Source organism: Taudactylus pleione, unplaced genomic scaffold (genome assembly GCF_031769625.1).
Source record: "Taudactylus pleione unplaced genomic scaffold, aTauple2 ptg000442l, whole genome shotgun sequence".
Classification (NCBI taxonomy): domain Eukaryota; kingdom Metazoa; phylum Chordata; class Amphibia; order Anura; family Myobatrachidae; genus Taudactylus; species Taudactylus pleione.
In genome coordinates, this window is record NW_028284844.1 from 2,758,939 (window position 1) to 2,782,023 (window position 23,085).

The following is a 23,085-nucleotide window of genomic DNA, read 5'->3' on the forward strand; positions in this document are numbered from 1 at the left end:
ATTAAATTCTTGCGCATTCCGAAGCCTTCATAATTTCATTACACTGTAATTACAGGACTCAGAAGGCTATTATTAGACTCTCATCCCCTGTACGCGGTATTGTTCGGCTCGTAGAGAAAGTGTTACAAGGAGATGCTGGTCAGCGCAGTTCATGTGAGCGGGCAGAAAGGCGTTTAGTTATTAATGATCTGTTTATGCACATTCCCCATATAATGCTGCGCTTACAGCTCTCCCCTACGCTGCGGCTGAGGAAATAGAGGTGCATAAAGTTTGGAGAAAATTCAAAAATGAATGAATGGGCGATAATTACCCATCCACATCCCCATGTTCAAGGATTATTCCAGCCGAAACATTGTACGTAATAAGAATAAAGTATAAGAGACAATGATGCAGCACCTGACAAAGTGAAATCGGCTCTGCTGACAGACGCTGTAACTTGTATTCATATAGACACGAGACAGAGGCCACGGACATTTATGTATTTACCACGGAAGTGACATGATATAACGACGTCTGTCTCCATAGCACTCTCTGTTCCCAGATAATGGTCTCTGCACCAAGGCCCAGTTACACAAAGGACACCGTGCACACACCGTGCTATGTGAATGGAGTGCAGGGATTTGTTCAGAATAATTGTAATTGATTGCAATTAGGGCTTTGCGGTATTAGCTCTTTATAAAGGTCTCTGGCTTTATTATCACAGCTCCTCAATAGACCTTCAGGGAATCGCTGTCTGCAACAGAACATCATCCATAAGCAGGCGGAGCACCGGCACCTGACAGCGACTTATAGAACATACAGTAGGACGTCTCTGCAGTAACTCAGGATAATGGTCCGTCTGGGGCAAGACTGGACCAATGGACACAAACTATTCATTGGCTACTACAGGTAAATCTATCTGCACACTGCTGCGTTATAATCAATGAATTACTGGAGAAATAGTAAAATTAAACAACATTATAAGATATAGAACGAAACCGATGTATAAATTGCCTAAAGAATCAATGTACAATAATTTGGATACTGATCTCACTGTACATCAGGTTCCCCCCTCCCCCCAAAATACACACATTCTGCATTTTAAAGCAAGTAAATGAGCAGCACCTGAGCGCCGTGTGATATTACAGTGGCCTCATCACCTATGCTAAGTTCTGCCAGTCATTTTATTTTATAGACTAGACTAGAGCACTATTCACAGTAATGCAGCATAATAACGTACTATACTAGTATCCAATGACAGAGGGGCCCATTTATTCATGACCGGAATTGCAATGCGATCTGGGTATGACATTACCGCCCATGATCACGTTGCAAAATGCGTTCATATCACCGGGATTCATCATTCAGCACATGCTCCGAAAGGTGCCCGTCCCTGCGATGTGCCTAGAGAGCTCCCGCTGACTGCACATGGGCGGCCGCCATTGCCGGAGAGGGTTCCTCTGCCAGCCAATTATGTGCGGTGTAGCCCATAGGCTACAGCGGCGAACACCATCTTCAGATGGCGTAATCTGCGGGGGGCCAATATCCGGAAAAAATATATATGCTTCCAAATGTACTAGTTTAGATCAATATTTCTAGTGAGTTGATTGGTCAGCAGGTCTGGAGGCGGAGTTCAACTACATGAGACTCCAGAGCACAAAGGGGGCGATTCCATTCAGGGCGATGCTGAATAGCCCCAGGAAGGAGCCCCAGGAAGGAGCCCCAGGAAGGAGCCCCAGGAAGGAGTCCCAGGAAGGAGCCCCAGGAAGGAGCCCCAGGAAGGAGCCCCAGGAAGGAGCCCCGGGAAGGAGCCCCGGGAAGGAGCCCCGGGAAGGAGCCCCAGGAAGGAGCCCCAGGAAGGAGCCCCAGGAAGGAGCTGCGCTGTTTAGTTCTACTACAGGATTTCTTCTGGCATCCTCCTGAGGTGTGAGCAGAAATCCCACTTAAGTGCCGGTCGCGATGCTGTTTTCTGACAGCACGGCGCTAACAGCCTTTGCGGCCAGCACTTTAGTCGGAGAATGCCAGTTAGCGCCACTAACTACCCTGTTTAAGGCGCAGTAAACGATATTCTCAGACTTAAGTGGTTTAGTCGGACTTAATAGCGCGATTAATTGAATAGCTCCGGAGCGCCTTCCCGGCGCTATTCCCATCGTGCTGAATTGAATCGCCCCTCACAGTCTGCATACTGTCAGCCGTATATAGCCCAAACGTGACAACCCGTTATGATAGGAGATAGTGGAACAATATGGGAGCTGTAAATAAAATACTTTCTACATTAATGATAAGAAGGAATTGTATCGCGCACCTGGCTGCCCTGATAGCTGCTCCTGGATGACGGCCAAGACCCCACTCTCAGTCTTCCAATCTCCAGATGAACGAGCCCTTGAGCGCACTTGAGATAAAACAGAGGAGTCATTAGAAATCACAGCAACGGGGAATTGCGCAGAAATCATACACAACGTATCCCGACACACTACAGCTTGGATGAGGAGACCGATAAATAAATAGATTGCTGAATGAGAACACATGCTTCAGGAACCTGTAGAGAGAGGGACTGAAATGGTCGTTACCGCCAGCGACAAATGGATGCGTCATGGTAAAACGTGTGACAAATGACAAGTCTTATAATTACACAGGACAAGCTCAGCGGGAACCTGTCAGAGCTACATCACCAGTGCAAGACAATCACTGTGCCATGTGTGTATAGAGAACATAAGTCTGCAGAGCTTTGTAAGCTGCAGTGATTCCCAACCACAGTCCTCTAGGCACACTAACAGTGCAGGCTTTAAGGATAGCCATACTTGAGCACAGGTGACTTAATTAATACCACTGTTATTTTGATAGGTTCAGATAGCATAGCGGGATTAGCGTTAGTTGTTTTTTTTTAGGGGGGCGAGGTTAGGGTTAGGCACCACTGGGGGGGAGGTTAGGCACCATTGGGGGGATGTTAGCGTTAGGCACCACTGGGGGGGAGGTTAGCGTTAGGCACCACTGGGGGGGAGGTTGGCGTTAGGCACCACTGGGGGGGAGGTTGGCGTTAGGCACCACTGGGGGGGGAGGTTGGCGTTAGGCACCACTGGGGGGGGAGGTTGGCATTAGGCACCACTGGGGGGGAGGTTAGGGTTGGGCACCACTGGGGTGGAGGTTAGTGTTAGGCACCACTGGGGGGGAGGTTAGTGTTAGGCACCACTGGGGTGGAGGTCAGCGTTAGGCACCACTGGGGTGGAGGTTACCGTTAGGCACCACTGGGGGAGAGGTTAGGCACCACTGGGGGAGAGGTTAGGCACCACTGAGGGGGGAGGTTAGTGTTCGGCACCACTGGGGGGGGGGTAGCGTTAGGCACCACTGGGGGGGGGTTAGCGTTAGGCACCACTGGGGGGGGAGGTTAGGGTTAGGCACCACTGGGGGGGAGGTTAGAGTTAGGCACCACTGGGGGGGAGGGGGGAGGTTAGGGTTAGGCACTAAGGGGGGAGGGTTAGGTTTAGGCACTAACGGGGAGGGTTAGGGTTAGGCTACAATAAGGGAGGGTTACGGGGAGAAGGGGGAGGGTAAGTATACTTACCCTACCTCTGTCGGGATACCCACCATCGGGACGCCGCTGTCAGTATTTTGACAGGCGGCATCCCGAGAGCCGGCTTTTCATACCGATTGCTGGGTTCCCCTCACCTCCCGGGCCCCCTGGTGGTCGCACCCCTGCAGTGCTGGTCCAAAGCACAGAGTGGCAGGAGTGAAACAACTTTCACCAGAAAGCATCTTAATGGTTTATAAAAATATTTGCGCTAGTGAATGGGGAGCTGCATTCTCCTAAGCACTAATACAGCATTATATACACCTGTCACACACAGTGCACTTTCCTTACAATGCTGTATTTGATAAAAACACAGAAGTAGAAATAATAAAAGAGGGAGGGTCCTGATGTATACAGGCAGGGAGCAGACAGTGAGCGCTTGCTGACGGGGGGCTGGTGCCCTCAGTGGGATAATTGCAGCTGAGTGCAGGCACTGAGAGAGGAAATAATGACACTATGTTAGGAGCACAGAACACCATTGTGATAGGAAGTCAGCGGTGTCCATTACACACAGACAAAACTACATTAAACGAGTTATAGCTGCTGGTCATTTACAGTAGGTGTGTCAGGAGCCTGACCTGCTGGAAAATAAATGTGCATTTAACAGTTCCAGGACTCGGAGCAAGAAAGGGCCACTGTGGAGAAACCAGGACACACGGACAATAGGAGGATGAAATTGTCTGCTTAATAGAAGAAGCCATGATTTGCCTGGACCAGTGATGCACATATAGATGTGTCCTCATATATCTATCCTCAAAACGTCACGCGGTGAGAATTGACTGGCGTGAGTGAGCCACCCGATTCTGTGCTACTCTGCTAGTGACGGGCGTCTTTCTGTGCAGATTAATTTGATATGTGACACATGTATATCTATGTGCACCCGAGTCTGTATAAGAAACACAATGGAACTTGGAATGAAAACTCAGGGACATATTCAATTAGACGCGAAAAGTCGGAAAGGTTTCGCCTGCCGTACTTTTCGGCCGACTTTGCGTGTTTGGACGCAAAAGCTTTTAGTGCGTGGCCCCACTATTCGCCCTATTCAGTTCCAAAGGACGCGAAAATGGAACCCGGCAAAACTCAAACAGGCGAAAAGTGCTGTCAGGTTTGGATAAAGCAGCCTGACACCCCTCAAAAGATGCACTAACATTGGGGATCATTGTAGATGCCCCTGAATAGCCCTACTGAAGCTATTTGGGGTACTAAAATGCTCTCATCAGAGCTAATTTTGCGTATTTCCAGTGTGGTGAAGAATAGCATTTAGCAGGTTTTTTTCGTTAAAATAATTAGTCCCAGCAAATTTGGGGTACATGATAATGGGTGAAAGCATGGTTAAAAATCGCAAAAGTGAAGTTTTAAAAAAAATGTAAACAACGCACCCTCAGCAAGCACCTGCAATCAAAAAAACACTTCTCCCCTATACTTGCAGACCCCCCAAAAGTCTATTTCACTACTTTTTAAGTTTGTGACCCAACAATGTACTTTTCTGCCCCCTTTTTCCAAGTCATTTTTTGTGGTGTTTTTTTTTAAGGGGGGTTTTTTGACGCAGTTAACCTTTGGGGGGCTGTCCCAAGGGTGCAGAGTGGTTTTCCAACCTTTCACCCCAAAACCGCAATGCTGCACTTTTTTCCGCCTGCTGTCATAGGCAAATCTTTTTCGCCTATTCCATTGCATTGACATTCCGCGTACTCGAAAAGTCTTTGGAAATGAATACAGGGAAAATTTTTCACCTGGCGAAATGACGTCATCCACGATGCTTTTCCGCAGAAACCGGCTTTTCGTGTCTAATTGAATATGCCCCTCAGTCGCACACAGATATATAGGTGTCGCATATCAAATTAATCAGCACACATTGTCACTTAGATGCATCTTTGGACAATTTAAAAGCGCTCTCAGGGGACATGGCGCTACGAGAGGGGCTCTTTGGCAGGACTGCAGCTAAGATGTGCAAGGACACATCTGTACAGTGTGATCGGACCATGAGAACAGGTAAAATACCAGCATGGAAGCAGCACCAAGCAGTGGCAAACGCAGAATTTCTAGAGGGGGGTTTCCATATGCTTGGAATGAGTGTGGCCAGTCCATGAAGAGGGCATAATTAGTACTTAAACAACTTTAATATGCATCATATATAGTGTATTGTGTGTCATAATTCCAGCATATACAGGACCAGAGATCACAGTATGCCATTAGATGTAGCAGTAGGGCCATCCTGCCTGAGCTGAATGTATTTATTTTTCGATGCAGGCACCATTCCAGAGCATTGGAGCAAGTTCAGGAGCCTGGAGGAGCAGCAGATGAACCTAGCACTGTCCTGGACATATATGTATATATTGGGCTCTATAGCAGTGCATCTCTAACAGTACATGTTTTCCAGATCTCCTAGTTGGTGCACAGGTTATTTATCACTGGCTGATACATGTTAAAAGATCCACAGGTGGTGCTAAATATTTCATTTGTGATACTGAGAATAAAATGCAGCACTAATAAAATTCTATTATATTACTTTTCTGTTGTGGTCATGGTGTGGGCTGGGGAGGGAGGTTTCCAGGCAGACGGAAACCCCCCCTGCGTTTGCCTATGCCAAGCATCTAGATCTCTTATCCCTATGTTAGCACTCCTCTAACCACAGAAGGCTACAGGCTACCATGCTGGTGATAACTTAAACATTAGACTCGCTGATCCAAGTGTTTTTGTGGACGTATCCCTGGATGAGGTACTTAGGGCTCATTTATCAGTGAGTTTTATCATACGCAACGAGTTTTATGTATATATATGTGTGTATACATCTGTGCATAATGCAATATGTATCACAGCTATCAATTACTGAGATAATAAGGTGTATATACATTTATTATTTTTTTTCTATCTATATATTTATCTAGTTTTATTATTGCATCTATAACTTTATCTATATTTATATTTGTTTATTCATTCAAGTCTTACCATCAGTCACACATTGCTTTCTTATTTCTATCTACTAATATTCTCATACAATTTTTAATTTTATTTAATTTTATTTTTATTTATATGTGAAATCAACATGCCAATATAGATAATCAGCCATGCACTTATATCATGCAGCCTGTGCACAGTATGTAATTGGCTACTAACCCTGTCCATCAAGGAGAAGTAGGAACTGATAGAATGACCAATCACAAAGTATTCAATTTGCATACAACCAATCCATGAGGAGAATCCCCTCCTTATAATCCCATAGAAAGTGACTCCCATCAGTCACACTAATCTCCTAGAAAAAGGCCGACCTGGCTGAAACGCGTTGGTGACCATAAGATTCAATCACTATATTTTGGAGATCTTTATTTACAAATACTGCTGATTCAAGGACCCACTAAGCCGCGGCTCGCTCAGTATCACGTGATCACAACCCGGAAGTAACAGACGGAGAAGAAGACTTCTACACGTGACCAAGCCGGTGAGACTACACGAGGAGAAGGAAGAACGCGCACCGCAAGCAAGAACAGCCAGCCGGAGGAAGGAGCGGACAGCGGCGAGACACAGGAAGGTAAGTCTCCAGTGTGGAGGGGGTGTATGGTAATCGGCTTTACACAGCCTAACCGTAACATCCCTCCCCACCAACGCAGCAGCCACTCCGGAGTGCACTGCTGGCAGGCGCCTGTGACCAGGCGTACTGCTAGCATCTGCACTGGGAGTGCCAAGCCTGTTTTGAGATTACCCCTCACTTGCCGACTAGTCGGTACTCCCTTCCTCAGGAAGCTTACCCCGGGCATCTCATCACCAGCGCTAGAACTGTTACTGCCAGGTATCAGCGGGACGCCGCTGGTACCATCATCAATCTACGCACAAGACTTTTCCCTGCTATCTCCACATACCAGGAGTCCCCCCTCTTTCCATATATTGACTTTTTCCGGATTTTGACCCATACCTATAAATCCATCACCAAAGGACTTTGACTCACTTCTACAATCAGCAGATTTTTGATACTGATCTCCTTTGTATACATTCAATGTGTGTGCCATTCTGTCAAGTTGACATTTCAATTAATTTATATTTGTATATGCAACGTGCATTGATTTATTCTAATTTTGTCTGTTTATCATTAAAGCATTTATTTACCTACTTATACATTCACTCATTAATAAGACTAATCAATATTGAAACAGATTCCAAGCTTAGAACATTTAGAGCTGAGCGCAGTATACAACTCTATCTATCCAGTTTAAAACTAGTTGCGTATGATAAATGGTGCTCCAGCCAATCAGCTCCCAACTGTCATTTTTCAAACAGACGACAGTTGGGAGCTGATTGGCTGTACCACCGTTATTATACGGAACGAGTTTCATCACTCGTTGTGAATGATAAAACTCATTGATAAATGAGGCCCTTGGCGACAGAATGAAGCGTAGATTCTGGAATGGAATATTCTGCAGTTCCACTAGTGTATATAGAAAGCCACGTTCTATTAGTCCCTGTTTCCCTTCACGATCCAGTTCTAACCTTTAATATGGTGGCCACAACTTCTTGGGAGGCGTGTCTGACATCCTCGCCGTTCACAGACAGGATCTGATCGCCCTGCATCAGCGTCCGGTCATAGTCTGCCGCTCCTCCTTTCACAATGTCAGATATGAAGACTCCGCTCCCAGTCCTGGAAGACAGAACATGACTCAGCGGATCCGTCAGTTCCTCCTTCCCTAAATATCAGCCATTCCTGTCGTCAGCTCAGAACAGACACGGTCCCAGGTAAATGAATGACCAGTCTAGAGAAATGACAACCGCAATGTCGTGTGCTTATATCATATAATAAAAAAAAAATCTGGTTAAAATAACTGAATAGAAATTGCTAAAGATGTGGTGTCCTTATAATTACAATGGGCTCTATTTACTACAATCCGCATATTGAATGCGGATTGTAGTGTGATATTACCGAGTGAATTCGCATTGCGAATTCAGGCAATATCACAGGGATTTACTATAAATCCCTTGCAGGGACAGAGCTTGCGATAAAGCTCTGTCCCTGCGGAACCCATCCGCACTCTAGTCGCGGTATTTTCGGAAAAAATACCGCGACTAAGAGCCCGCGCATGCGCCGACCCACCGTCGCTGCTACCCCCCACCGACGCTAAGCCTCGCCCCCCGCGATCGCGGACCCCTGCGACCCCCCCTCCCTTCATTACACTTACCTGCATCCTCCTGGCCTCCAGTGATCTTCTCCGGGCTTCCCGATCAGGTGATCTCCCATACTGCACTGGGGCCCGATCACCTGATGACCGGGCAGCAGGGCACTATGGGAGACCAGCTGACCGGAGAGGAGCCATCACCAGAGGCCCGATCACCGGTCCCTGGAGTCAGGTAAGTAAACAAAAAAATTTTAAAATTTTTTTTTTCTTTTTTTTACAGCAATCAGCTTGCGGTCTGTTTAGACCACACAGCTGATTACTGGTACCGGCTCCCGCCTCTGCTCTCCCCGTTAGAGCAGAGTGGGAGTCCGGTAACTGGGGGAGACCCTGGATAACGCCACCTCCAGGTGGCGTTATTATCACAGGGCTTTCACCGGTATTTTTTTACAATTTATTTTTAGTAACTATGGTCGGATCACATTTCCCATTACAATTATGGGAAATGCGATCTGCTTTACTAAACATAAGTGATACTTAGGGGTTGGAGTAGAATTTTACGAATTCTACTCCAATTGTCCTGTAATAACTATAAGTGAAACTAAAATAATGTGAAAAGGGTGTGAAAACACCCTTTTTCACTTTATTTTAGTAAAAATAATGTTAATAAATAGAGCCCATGGTGAGATGTCACCTTTTCAGTAAGTGGCAGGTAAGTGTCCTCATCAGGTACCCGTACAACGGCGGGACACACAGCATCAGCCCCACCACTGCACTGCGAATGCAGCGAAGGCTTTAGAGAGGGGGGCTCTGACTGTTTAACGCCCTGCAGATGGTCTTTACATCTCACTACAATGTTAGAGGGATTCTCTCCTACAATTATTCCCCAAATTGTGGAAATATCTATTGTTCCAGGTTAATGTATCCATTATTCTATTTGGGATGTAGTTGAAATACCGGTCTAGATCCCGACGCCAGAATCTTCCCGAACAAAGGTAAGCTGACCCGTCTTAGCCGTGGGGGGGAGGGGGAGAAGGGAATTAAGTTTAGGCACCCTTGGGGGAGACATAGGGTTAGGCACCCCCTGGAAAGGATTAGGCTGCGGGGAGGGGAGGTTAGGCACCACCAGGGGGGAGGTATGGGTTAGGCTTAGGGGGGGAGAGGGGTAGGGTTATTCAGCTGTCGGAATATCATACCCAGCCCTTCTATTTATGTGTTAATCAAATATATATTACATGTAAATTAGCATCAGGCTTGATACTGTACATTACTGTATATTTGAGCCCTTTTCATAAAAGCCTTTTAAAGTGCACCATGCTAGCAGTTTCCGATCGGTCCCCCAGCATCTCATCTCTGGCTATTGGCTGGGGCAACCAGATGAATAATAGAGCATCCCCCAGGGCAGCGGTGCAGGAATTGGTGGGTTGGGGGGGGCTGAGACCACTCAGAGAGTAGAGCGCAATGAGGAAAAACACAGGTGAATGACAAGACGATAAATAGTCTCACGAGAGCGCAGGAAAGAAAAAAAAACACATTTTGAAAAATAAAGTAAAATAATTTCATAGTATTTATAGAAATACTTTCTGCACAAATACAGAACATATTTCCCCTATTTCTGCTGATTAGCGCCCTCTCTCTCTCACTCTCACTGGGAAGTGAACATCGGCAGATTGCAGTATACGTGGGCGATGTCGCAGACTCTTACCTCTTCCCCACAATGCTCAGCCCCAGGCCCCGACCACTCTTCTTCTGCAGCTCCACGTGGAAGACGTCCAGGTTCTCCTCGTCCCTGTACTGCGCCTCGTCCCGGTACACCACCAGCTGCACTTTCTGCGGAGTCTGCCGTAGGGCGTTAATGGCATCCTCGTGAGAGGCGCTCCTCAGGTCGTAACCATCCACCTGTAACAGCGGCAGGGAAGGGATGACAGGAGCCCCCGGGGTGCCCACTTTAGGTTTTACAGGGTTTTTTTTTTTTACTCTCAATTTGACCTTACGGAGTATTTTGTGGTGGTCAGTGGTAGGAGAGGCAGAATTAATCCATTTTGATTTAATTATGTAAGAAAATAAAGTAAATAATGCTAAAGGTGATGATTAGTATTTGCAACCACTGTATAATATATTATTGTGCACCATATTGCTTTGTGACATTGGTGACTTATGCAGAGCATTCACATGCATCTGGTGCCGTGCGTCCATGTTATAGGTGTATAATTATTGTTTCTTCAATTTACTAGAAAGTAACAATTTACTGTGTGTATTATATATATATATATATATATATCGTATATACTCGAGTATAAGCCGACCCGAATATAAGCCGAGGTACCTACTTTTACCCCAAAAAACTGGGAAAACTTATTGACTCGAGTATAAGCCTAGTGTGGGAAATGGCAGGAGCTGGTAGTGCCCCCAGTAGTAATTCCCCCTGGTTGTGTCCCCAGTAGTAATCCCTCCTGGTAGTGCCCCCAGTGGTAATCCCCCCTTTCAGTGCCTCCAGTAGTAATCCCCCCCTGGTAGTACCCCCAGTGGTAATCCCCCCTTTTAGTGCCCCCTGTAGTAATCCCCCACTGGTAGTGCCCCCTGTAGTAATCCTCCCCTGGTAGTTCCCCCAGTGGTAATCCCCCCCCTGTAGTAATCCCCCCCTGGTAGTGCCCCCTGTAGTAATCCCCCCCTGGTAGTTCCCCCAGTGGTAATCCCCCCTTTTAGTGCCCCCTGTAGTAATCCCCCCCTGTAGTAATTGCTCCCTGGTAGTGCCCCCTGTAGTCCCCCCCCCCTGGTAGTTCCACCAGTGGTAATACCCCTTTAGTGCCCCCTGCAGTAATCGCCCCCTGGTAGTGCCCCCTGTAGTCCCCCCCCCCCAGTACAGAGAGATGTGACAAGAATAAAAAAAAAAAAATCACTTACCTGTAACTCCCGCTCCTGGTGCCGCCGCTGTCCGCTCCTCCGGCCGCTTTGCATGGGAGAGACGTCGTCATGACGACGTGTCTCCCATCACCCACTGTGGGAGCCGGAAGAAGGCTCCCGCAGTGGGAGCAGCAGCAGCCGCTGAGAGTCTGACAGACTCTCAGCGGCTGCTGATTAGACCAAACACGCAGCTGCCGGCTCCGGCGGCTGTGTGTTTGGCAGTGTGTAGCGCTGATCGAACTCCGTCCGGTCAGCGCTACACTTGACTCGAGTATATGCCGAGGGGGTACTTTTTCAGCACATTTTTTTGTGCTGAAAAACTCGGCTTATACTCGAGTATATACGGTATATATATATATATATATATATATATATATATACACACACACACACCACACACACCACACACACACACATATACGGTGTTTGTGGTAAGGGGTCTCCATCTTTCATCTTTGCTCCTATTTAGCCAAAAACGATCTCCGAGCGCCAGGAAAAAAAAAAGATCCCATTTCTCCTGACAAGTGATGATCAGGAGGAAACAGCTCGTCCCACAGGGGACCCTCCCGCCAGTGCATATGCCAGTCAGAGCGCGCGGTTCTGCACCAACACACTACGTGCCTGAGCAGTATGTACGACAGCTGATAGAAAGTCCACCAGAGACAGAATAACGACCTGCCGCGCGGATATACATCATTACTACCAAAGTGATAGTGACAGCCGCTGCTGTGCGCAATTATCTCTTCCCTGTATGTTCTGTTGTTGTTTTTAATGCTTATAAAATTGTCCTCAAGTAGTCACAAAGTTACCGTTTTATTGCCGGAGCTGACTATGCATCTTACTGTCGTTTCCCTATCTGTGTCCTCATTACTATGCTACAAAGAACAGATACTTTCTCCTTATCACTAATTAATGGATGATGCTAAATTACAGGCAGCCTGAGCAAAGCTACACGGGCGGTTGGGGTAATGATTATCATAACGTGACACCTCACACAATCCCAGCGACTGCGCACGCAGTGATCCCAAATCAACGCAAGACAGAAAAATGTTCATTTGAAATTTATTTTAGCACTGACAGGGGTCATATATTTACCATGACGCCACAACTTAAAAATAATCAAAAAAGAAATCATGAAATAATTCTGTGGGGCATTATACCCTACCAGCAATCTGTAGTAGAAATAGTTTGGCGGTATATAAACGTCTGACTGTATATGAGACCAAGACCCATTGCAGATATCATTCCTGACGTAAAATATATTACTCAATAGGAAACATGTTAATGTGTCTGTAAATGTCACATTTAGTTCCAAGGAAGCGTTTTCTCTGCAATGTAAACATTAGAGTTTTATGTGGAACAGGTGACGGCGGCCCCCCAGGGGTCTCCTATACTTTCAGCAGCCGTGCTGTAGAATAGTCAAGGATTTCATCTCGACTTATACATATAAAATGAAGAGCACATTGTCCTGGACTAAAAGCCACTTAAAAAGAACGATCTGCCAGACGCGGCAATGTATATGCAGCTGAAATTGTCAACCCAGAGTGCAATATGGAATCTGAATGCCCTACATTAGCTGGGGTTTGCTATATAGGGCTAATTAATGGGATAACCCCTTATTCTTGAAATAATACTTTTATGTCTGAAATAGGCTGTTGAAAACTGTGAAACACACTCGCTGGCATTTAACAGAGTAAGGGCCCGATTCACTACGGATCGCTATTGCAATCGCATCTGCGATTACGCACGCAGATCCACTGCAAAAATATGCTAAGGTTTGCAATCGCAATGCCATCGCAGCCTAACATAAGGACGCCCATTTCCCCTTACATCCGTAATACTTAGTATAATAGCAAAACCATCGGTAACATGGAGCACCTTCGCAGCCTCACGAAAAATTGCACAAGGTCTGACCCTTATCAGAAATTGCTAACCTCGTCGCACGCAGAGGGAGCCCAAGCTGCGTATGGCATCGCAGTGGCTAATTTATGCACGCCCCTGTAACGGCGTTGTTTCGCCCCCCTCCCCCCCGGCACCGCCCCCAACCGGTACTTCCTGTCAATCACTCTGCAATGGGTCTGCGTACTCACTGCAATCGCAGTCCAATCGCAGTGAGACCTTCGTGCACGCACACTGCGAGGCATACGCATGCACAGAACGCAACAATCGCCCATCTGTGTGCGTAATCGCAGTTGCGATCGGTAATGAATCAGGCCCTAAGTTATCTGGTTGCCTTTAGTAACTTCTGTAATCTGTGGACCCCACTGATCGCTTCCATGGTTACACACAGACGTTTCTATGAGAGAACTATTACAAGGTATCAGGAATTGTGCACACAGTTATTGGTGATATGAATATTATAATGAGAACATTATACCTCTAGAATCTGATCCCCAGCCCAAAGTCTCCCATCCCTGGCTGCTGCTCCTTCTTCATAAACCTCATGTATGACCACTGCCTCCTGCAAAATATAGGAGGAGAGGGGAATCATAAGGGCCGTGATAATACAAGAACTCAGAAAACATGGCATGCATGGCTTTCTCTAAGCTGAATGAGCTACAAATGGAAAGAGATGAATACTGGACACACTATGGTAACATAGACTAAGCCCAGGGCTACACTGACCAGCAGATTCTCTGTCCAGACTTACACATTGGGGTCAAAGTATCGAGCAGTGAAAAGAGATGCAGGAGTGGACCAATGGAAAAGTTGCCCATAGCAACCAATCAGCTTTGAGGAAGCATTTATCAAATACATTATATAATGAGACTGCCTCTGTTTTTCTGTCCCATTGGTAGACGTGGCAACGCTATGCTGGTTATTGTAACGCTCATACAGCGATGTGTCTGAACCTGCGTTTGGACTGCAGTAGACTTCTTTGTTTGGTCACAGCGAGTGGAAGATCTTTGTACGTTTCGTCATGGCGGATGGGAAGACGTGTCTGTGAGATTACGTCAGAGATGTGTGATTGAATTTTGTGTTAAACTTGGAGAAAGCGGAAATTAAACTCATGAAACATTACAACAAGCACATGGTGGAGAAACAATTAGCCGTGCTGCAGTATTTCGGTGGTGGAAGCACTTCAAAGAAGGTAATACGTGAGTAACTGACTAATCGCGTTCTCGGGGACCATCCACCGCGGTTACAGATGCCAACATTGCCAAAGCTGCGGAGATGTTGCAAAATGACAGAAGGTAACTTCACGCAAACTTTTGTCTTCACTTGGCGTCTCATTCCAACGGGTTCAGCATATTGCGATCAAAGATCTGAAAAAGCATCGTGTGTGTGCCAGGTGGGTACCCAGGAGTCTCACAGGAGAGCAGATGCGACGACGAGTTGAATCGTGCAAGAAGACCGTCCGAATGTCGGAGAGGTTATCATCGATTGTGACGTGTAACGAACCAGGGATTCGTCATTATGATTTGAAATCCAAACAACAGTCCAGTGTCTGCCAGTGTATTTGCCTCTGTCCAAATAATTCTGTGCGATTCCTTTGGCGTGTAAAGTCATGCTTCTGCTGTTCTTTGATGCGCACGGTATGATCCAACAGCACTGGGTTCCCAGGGGACAATTAATGGTGACTACTATGCAAACGTCCTGAAAACCCATTTGCGTGGAGCCATGAGGAAGAAAAGACCACATTTGCTGGAGAAACAGTGGTTTTTGCTCCAAGACAATGCCCGACACATGTTGCTGCTGTTGCATTGGCAGCAGTGACTGAAATGAATGGCACAGCACTGGAACACCCTCCACATAGGCCGGACTTAGCGCCCTGTGGTTTCTGCCCATTCCTCACCCTGAAAAAACTGTGCGGAAAGAAGTTCTCAACAGATGAAGTGAAAAATGCCAGAGCTGCAACACTAACGGTGATGTCACAAAACAGCCGACTGCGCGTCTTAGAATCGTTGTTGAAACGCTACAAAATGTATTCAATATGAAGGACGCTACTTAGATTTTTTATTCAGAATCAGATGACGCCAGAGGATCTGAACATTTTTCTTTTTCAGTCTTATTACTTTTCAGTCAGTCCTCGTAAAATGATCGGCAGCTGCTGATTGGTGGTTGCTATGATACGCCAACCCTATTGTCTCATGCATGTTTATCTGCAACCTATGTTTTTAACTAAAGAGCAGCTTTAGGGTTACACTAAGTGACAGACTAGTTTATCCTGTTGAGGGGATGTGGGATCAGTAAGCTGCCTACAGAGATCATAGTTAGGGGGCTTCTGTGCTTAAAGGCTTCTCCTAATATCAGCGCGAATTTCCTTCGGAGTTATGGCTATAAATGAGCAGATGTTATACTGTACTGTGATAACATGACTTCATGTGCATATATGTGTATTGGGCACAAGGTTATTAATTAGGGACGGTACCAGTGGCGTATCTTTCCCACCCACGATGCTAAGCCCGAGGCCTGAACGCCCCTTGGAAATCTCGATGGTCATTTCTTGTCCTGGGATAATTGGGCAGGTTGCAGGATCAAAATGTGGTAGCGGAGAAGAGATGTTTCCTAAAGCAAAGAGAAAGGACATTGACCCTCAGAGTGACGCTACAATAACACATAGCACATTAGGAACGCCAAAGAATTGTGCATTTATCCAGCAATATGCAGATAGGACTGTGCCCTGAAACGCGTGAGTCAGGAGCAGCGTCTGCGGAGGGTATAAGGCTGGGCGCAGGGGGTGACTACGGAACCATTGATGCTGCCTCATGTCCATTAATCCCTTTACCTGTCCCATCAGGTGTGATATTACTGCCATACATAAGCCAGGGGGCCGGTGACTAATGGATGAGAATGAGCGCACTGGCAACAGGGGGTCGGAGTGATAGCACCAGGTCTGGTTAGGTGCATGGTCCATAATATTATTTAAAGAAAAAAAAACTACTGCTTAAAACGATTTGTGTAACCGCAACAAAGAGCAACCAAACTCTGTTATGTACTGTTAGCACTATCCCAAATTATTCCCGTCATCTTACTGTGGCTGACGAGGTCCGGATCTGGTATAATGTAAGTCGGAGCTAGGTGTATGTCCTGGGAACTGTACAGTATCTTGCCACTACTTTGGGACTGTTTCAGCTGACTCACAAGCTACAGGAGAGAGGGAGAGGGAGGGAGGGAGGGAGAGGGGGAGAGAGAGGGGGAGAGAGAGAGAGAGAGAGAGAGAGGGGGAGAGAGAGAGAGAGAGAGAGAGGGAGGGGGAGGGGGAGGGGGAGGGGGAGGGAGAGGGAGAGGGAGAGGGAGAGGGAGAGGGAGAGGGAGAGGGAGAGGGAGAGGGAGAGAGAGAGAGAGAGAGAGAGAGAGTGAGAGAGAAATGATAACACGTGTTACTCACAATTTTAAAACAAAAGCAAAAAAAGAAATAAAAAAACACCCAACCTAAAGCGTAAGGTACCGGAATAAAATACTATAGATCTGCCGTAAACAGGGCTGCTTCACTTCACTAAGCGCAGTCTTTATTCATTACATTACTTCACTAGGATGGAAAAGCCCAGGAGCTAATCAGCTACAAATGAACCTCAATACATTTTACTTCAGCCGACCTTCCTTTACATCAGGGGTTCTCATCTCCAGCCCTCAAGTACCACTGACAGGTCATGTTTTTTGGATTTCTTTCATCGTGCACAGGAGATACAGTAACCTATTTTACCGGGTCAGTAATTATCCCACCTGTTTCCACAGACAGAAATCCCTAAAACCTGACCTGTTGGGAAAACGTGAGGGTTGCGTCTGAGAACCACTGGATGTCATCTTTCAAAATCTGAAATAGTGAAGACTTCAACATTTTAACATACTGAAATATATGTTGTGGAAACATTGGACTCACTATCGCACTGATGTTGGTGACTAGTGTCAGTAGTGCATCAGTATTTACAGATCGGGGGTCTCTGTGCGCTGTATTGCCCACAAAACACGGACATAATCTAGGGAATGGTCTCGACATGCGACCAGTGGTTGGGATTGGAAGGTGGTGACGTGGTACAGTGCTGGTTGTCTCTGTGCCATATGTGGTCTGCATTAGGGGTGGTGGGAATATCTGCCCAGGATATGGGTGGTAATTAGTGCTATATACTGTAGGACTCTCACAACAGGAGTTTGAAAATAACTCTGTAAATGTAAGGACTGAATATAAACATAAACCGCCTTGTACAATATTCACCAATCCATGGAGAGCGTCACAAGCGTAAAGGTATAAATAAATGGAGCATAATGTTTGGGGAAATACAGCAGAGCTAATATTGTTACAGAAAATAGATGTTCATTGCGTCACACTAAAATGAGCAACAGTAGGAAAGATCGCGGGTTAATTAGTAGATAAAACTGGTCAAAACTACAATTTTAAATCTTATCTTGAAAAGTCATTGCTTCATCATCTAAAGAGACGTATTCGCCTTCACCCATCCTAACATACAGTACATGTTTATTACGCCAGTTCCATACTGTATATTACATTGGTATAACATACTGTAGGTAAAGTGGTGGGTATGAGAATGACCTACCTGGTCATTGTTGTCATCTGCAGCTGACATCAGTAGCGCAGTCCTACAGCGCAGGCAGAGCTGCTGACAACACCTGCAGAGCCCCAATTCTGCATATACACACTCTGTCCTGCCAACCGCCCCTGTCCTGCCCACTGAGCTGCAAACTTGGGGCAAACCATTCATACAGGACACTGTCCCCAGAAAGCAAGAACATCGGTCACCAAAAGTGAACTTTCCTTGAGCCTACTGGAATAAAAGTGCCACCATTACAGTTCCTGCCACTGGACGCTAAGTAGAAAAGGTCCCTAATGGAGCTTTTCTCAGGCCTCGGCATTCTCCAAGACAGAAGCCTCTTTATTTTTCAAACAGGAGACTCCAGGCACTGCTTTACCCAGGATCTCCCAACACTAAACGTGCTCAACAGACATAGCCCCGACCTCCATATAAACATAATGAGCCAGATTCTGAGCCGTACCTAATGCAGACGCAATATCAGGAGCATGCAGCGAACATATTGCGAATGGTACGCCAACCCGATTATATGTCCGTATTCTGAGTCCTGCACATCTTTGCCAATGCGCCGCCCCACAGCTCCTTCCACAGGAGCAGCTGTCATCACAATCATCGGCACTTACACCTACCCGACACTAGGAGAAGGTGCAGGAGATCCGTCTACATTTGGCGCCCATTGTGCATACGCATGACTCAGAATATAATGCATCTCTGGCAGAACACCCAGCACACATCCACAGTTGGGTGCGTTCCCATTGTTGCCGCCCAGAAACGCCAGTTTAGCGGACACACAGAAGTGGCTGAAGTGCGCATGTTCGCAAAGCTGCGCCTGACGCCTGGGATGATTCCTGCACATAATGCAAGAAATCGCAAGATGTGGCCTCATACGAAGTTGCCTGCGACTTGGAATCAGGTATTTTTTTTTTTATTTTTTTTAATCTTTTATTTAAGGACGTACATATCAAAAGCAGTCACAAATATGTCTGAACTTTTCCCATGTCCTCATAGAATTATACCCCAGCCAACCACTATCCATAAAATCCATGTAAAGAAAATAAGGGACTAACTGACTTTAATATAAGTTAGTGATGGCTGCAGAGATGTGCAGATGTTACCTGGTCCAACACCTTCTGTTCCTGGCCAGGCTCCAGCCTCTGATCGCTGAATCTCACTTTACTGTCCTGCAATAGAAATGATATTGTAGCAGACGGAATAAAGATGCAAGAACAGTCCTATAAAATGGAAACTAATGAAACATACTAAAATATTGCATTAAAACATTAATTTGTAAGGTTGCACAGTGTGGTCATTAGCACCAGATAGTGGGGGAAACCAGAAACATGGATAGCACACAGGTAGTGTGAATGTAAAATTAAGAGGGTAGAGGTGGACTTGCTTGTGAGAGCTTACAGTCTAGCAGGAGAAGAGTGGTACTGTCTGGAGAGAGCTTACAGTCTAGCAGGAGAAGAGTGGTACTGTCTGGAGAGAGCTTACAGTCTAGCAGGAGAAGAGTGGTACTGTCTGGAGAGAGCTTACAGTCTAGCAGGAGAAGAGTGGTACTGTCTGGAAAGAGCTTACAGTCTAGCAGGAGAAGAGTGGTACTGTCTGGAGAGAGCTTACAGTCTAGCAGGAGAAGAGTAGTACTGTCTGGAGAGAGCTTACAGTCTAGCAGGAGAAGAGTAGTACTGTCTGGAGAGAGCTTACAGTCCAGCAGGAGAAGACTAGTACTGTCTGGAGAGAGCTTACAGTCTAGCAGGAGAAGAGTAGTACTGTCTGGAGAGAGCTTAGAGTCTAGCAGGAGAAGAGTAGTACTGTCTGGAGAGAGCTTACAGTCCAGCAGGAGAAGGGTAGTACTGTCTGGAGAGAGCTTACAGTCTAGCAGGAGAAGAGTAGTACTGTCTGGAGAGAGCTTACAGTCCAGCAGGAGAAGGGTAGTACTGTCTGGAGAGAGCTTACAGTCTAGCAGGAGAAGAGTAGTACTGTCTGGAGAGAGCTTACAGTCTAGTAGAAGAGTGGTACTGTCTGGAGAGAGCTTACAGTCTAGTAGGAGAAGAGTGGTACTGTCTGGAGAGAGCTTACAGTCTAGTAGGAGAAGAGTGGTACTGTCTGGAGAGAGCTTACAGTCTAGCAGGAGAAGAGTAGTACTGTCTGGAGAGAGCTTACAGTCTAGCAGGAGAAGAGTGGTACTGTCTGGAGAGAGCTTACAGTCTAGTAGGAGAAGAGTGGTACTGTCTGGAGAGAGCTTACAGTCTAGCAGGAGAAGAGTAGTACTGTCTGGAGAGAGCTTACAGTCTAGCAGATGAAGAATAGTACTGTCTGTAGAGAGCTTACAGTCTAGCAGATGAAGAATAGTACTGTGTGGAGAGAGCTTACAATCTAGTAGGAGAAGGGTAGTATTGTCTAAATACAAAGCATAAGCAGTTTTACTGTTGCTTTAAAAAAATTTGAGACCTGCAAAAGACTAGAAAAAGCCATGATAACACAGTGAGATTACATTGAAAATAAAAAAGGATGGATGACATCGACATGAGATTGTTTGGATTCATCAGGCTGAGGTTACATTAGTGAGGACCGGGCTTCATGTGACAGGTGCAGATGGAAATGGTGGAAGGAGCAGTGACCCCAGCAGCACAGAGTATATCAGGGGATGAGTGATGTGTTAGTGAGGACAGGGCTTCATGTGACAGGTGCAGATGGAAATGGTGGAAGGAGCAGTGACCCCAGCAGCACAGAGTATATCAGGGGATGAGTGATGTGTTAGTGAGGACAGGGCTGCATGTGACAGGGGCAGTGACATGATGTGAGGAGGGGAATGGAGACAGCCAGCACCTGCAGACTGGGAGTTATATAGTGACATTTTATTTCTTAGCAGCACAGAGCATTGATGTTAGGTACCCAGTAAACTGGTGCAGGAAACCTGTGTTGTCAAACATACATCTTTGAGGTGTATGTTAAACACAGATACTATTTATGTAACTTTACAGGATTAATAAATGTTGAAAGATCATTAAAATCATTTTTTTTAAACCAAATAACCACTTTGTTTTATATTAATATAGAATAAATGACAGACTACGTATTATTACTTAGCAAATGATACACATGAAATAAGGGATGTGATAATAGGTCAGGCCCAATTGTTTTCTATTTTCAGGTACAGCAGAGAAGAGTTTAGGGGGCTGGTGCTTCTCTATCTTACATTATATTGTAACACAGGGAATTCCGGGGCTTTGAGAGCAGCTTGTTATCTTCCAAGTATTCAATGTTCCCACATTCAGATTTCAGGTCTATAGGTCTCCATCTATTTTTACTTGTGAAAATCTCACATTTCCCTGTCACAATTGCCACTTGCAGTATATGATAACAAAACCAATTGCTCTGTGTTATGTCCTCAGTTCTATTAGTGTATTTAAATGTAGAGATGAGCGGTTCGGTTCTACTTGGTTCTTTTCGCCAAATTAGCGCAAGTTCGGATTTATCCCAGTGGTTACCCAATACACGTGAGATAGCCAATGAGATGCCGTTTTTTCAGATATGAACTTAACCGAGTAGAAACAAACTGCTCAAATCTAATTTAAATTAGACTGAGAGACTGCTGCATGCTTTGTCCATCTCCATCCTACTCCCCTGTCTCCGCCCCCCCCTCCCCTGTCTCCACCCCACTCCACTCCCCTGTCTCCGCCCCCCCTCCCCTGTCTCCACCCCACTCCACTCCCCTGTCTCCGCCCCCCCTCCCCTGTCTCCACCCCACTCCTCCTATCACCTCTACCCTGCTGCAAATGACAGCATGGGGGCAGCTTATAAAGTGCATCCAGTTATATGGAGGGGCTGTTTGGGGATGATATCACACCAATCATTTTTAATAATGGTCTGTTTTGAAGCTAACCAACATGTCCTGTACAGGACAATGGGCACGATTCTATTCTACACGATGTGAATAGCGCTGGGAATTAGCTGCCGGAGCTATTCAATACACTGTGCAGCTAACCCCGACTGAGGATTTCTTCTCGCATCCCTCCGGGGATGTGAGCAGAAATCCGACAAAAGTCCCTGTTTTCTGCCCTTAGCGCAGGGAAAACAGCATCGCGCCGGGAAGTTAGGTCGGGGAATGCCCGTTCTTGTGCCTAAAAACCCTGTTTAAGGCGCGAGAATGAGCCTTCCCCGACCTAACATCGCGATGGATTGAATAGCTCCGGGAACTATCTCCCAGCGCTATTTACATCGCGCTCAATTGAATCGAGCCCAATGACCTGAAGATATATAAAAGTTCCTTCTGCTGTACAATGAGAGGGGATGCATTGGTCAGTCACACTTTGACTTTCCAGGACATTTTGCAGCCCCAGTGGGATCCATTTCAGGAGCAGAGCAGCCATGGGCCATATTCATTTATTATGCTAATGCAACATTGCACAATAGAACAGAGCTGATCTACAACACCTCAAAGGGGTCGTCCAATGAGTACGGTGCAGTTGGGAAGGGAGGGAGCGGTGCAAAACCCCTTATGGTGATGACTAATCTCATTACCCCATGTGTGCGCCCGCGCGCTCCTCCAGCCGTCCGGAGACAAATATGGAGGAAATAGCGGCAGTACGCTCTTCTCTCCTCCATATTTCCTTTAATACATAGACGCACTGATGCCCACGGCATTAAGTGTGTAACCGAGCAAGAGTAATCTGGAAATGCTTTAAGAAATAAAAATGTGTGTGTGTAAAAGCAGCTGCAATTATTATAGGGATCAAGTCTACATCAATCCAAGTACACAGAGACAGTGGTGCTCTTGGTGTTGAGCAATGAATGGGGAGATCATTCAGGCACTAACAGCCCATAAATAGACCCTTAGAACAAGGCTTTATCTGCCCAGCGTAGTCCTGTAGATCAAAATAAGCTTCAATAAATCACTTCTGGCTGCTGCAGATTATTCTCTGTACTTGTAAAGCATCAAGAGCCATGGAGTGACATTTCCATCTCCCCGAGGGGCGACGGCAATCAGCGCACTACAGCACGCGGCTCCCCCCCTCGCACTCAGCCGGCTATCCGCGCTGCTGTC

The 23,085-nt window shown here is 46.3% G+C and overlaps 1 protein-coding gene across 4 annotated transcripts in view; it reads right to left on the reverse strand.

The window, feature by feature from the left end:
* LOC148505696 (inaD-like protein) overlaps positions 1 to 23,085 on the reverse strand; it is a 191,233-nt gene that overhangs the window by 27,182 nt on the left and 140,966 nt on the right. For all 4 annotated transcript variants that reach the window (XM_088447865.1, XM_088447866.1, XM_088447867.1 and 1 more), the window contains 7 exons: positions 19,154 to 19,219; positions 16,524 to 16,635; positions 15,920 to 16,056; positions 13,925 to 14,008; positions 10,349 to 10,542; positions 8,027 to 8,174; positions 2,285 to 2,371 (listed from right to left, as the gene is read on the reverse strand). In XM_088447865.1, the coding sequence (XP_088303991.1) occupies positions 2,285 to 2,371; positions 8,027 to 8,174; positions 10,349 to 10,542; positions 13,925 to 14,008; positions 15,920 to 16,056; positions 16,524 to 16,635; positions 19,154 to 19,219 (828 nt within the window). The remainder of the gene's footprint in view (positions 1 to 2,284; positions 2,372 to 8,026; positions 8,175 to 10,348; positions 10,543 to 13,924; positions 14,009 to 15,919; positions 16,057 to 16,523; positions 16,636 to 19,153; positions 19,220 to 23,085) is intronic.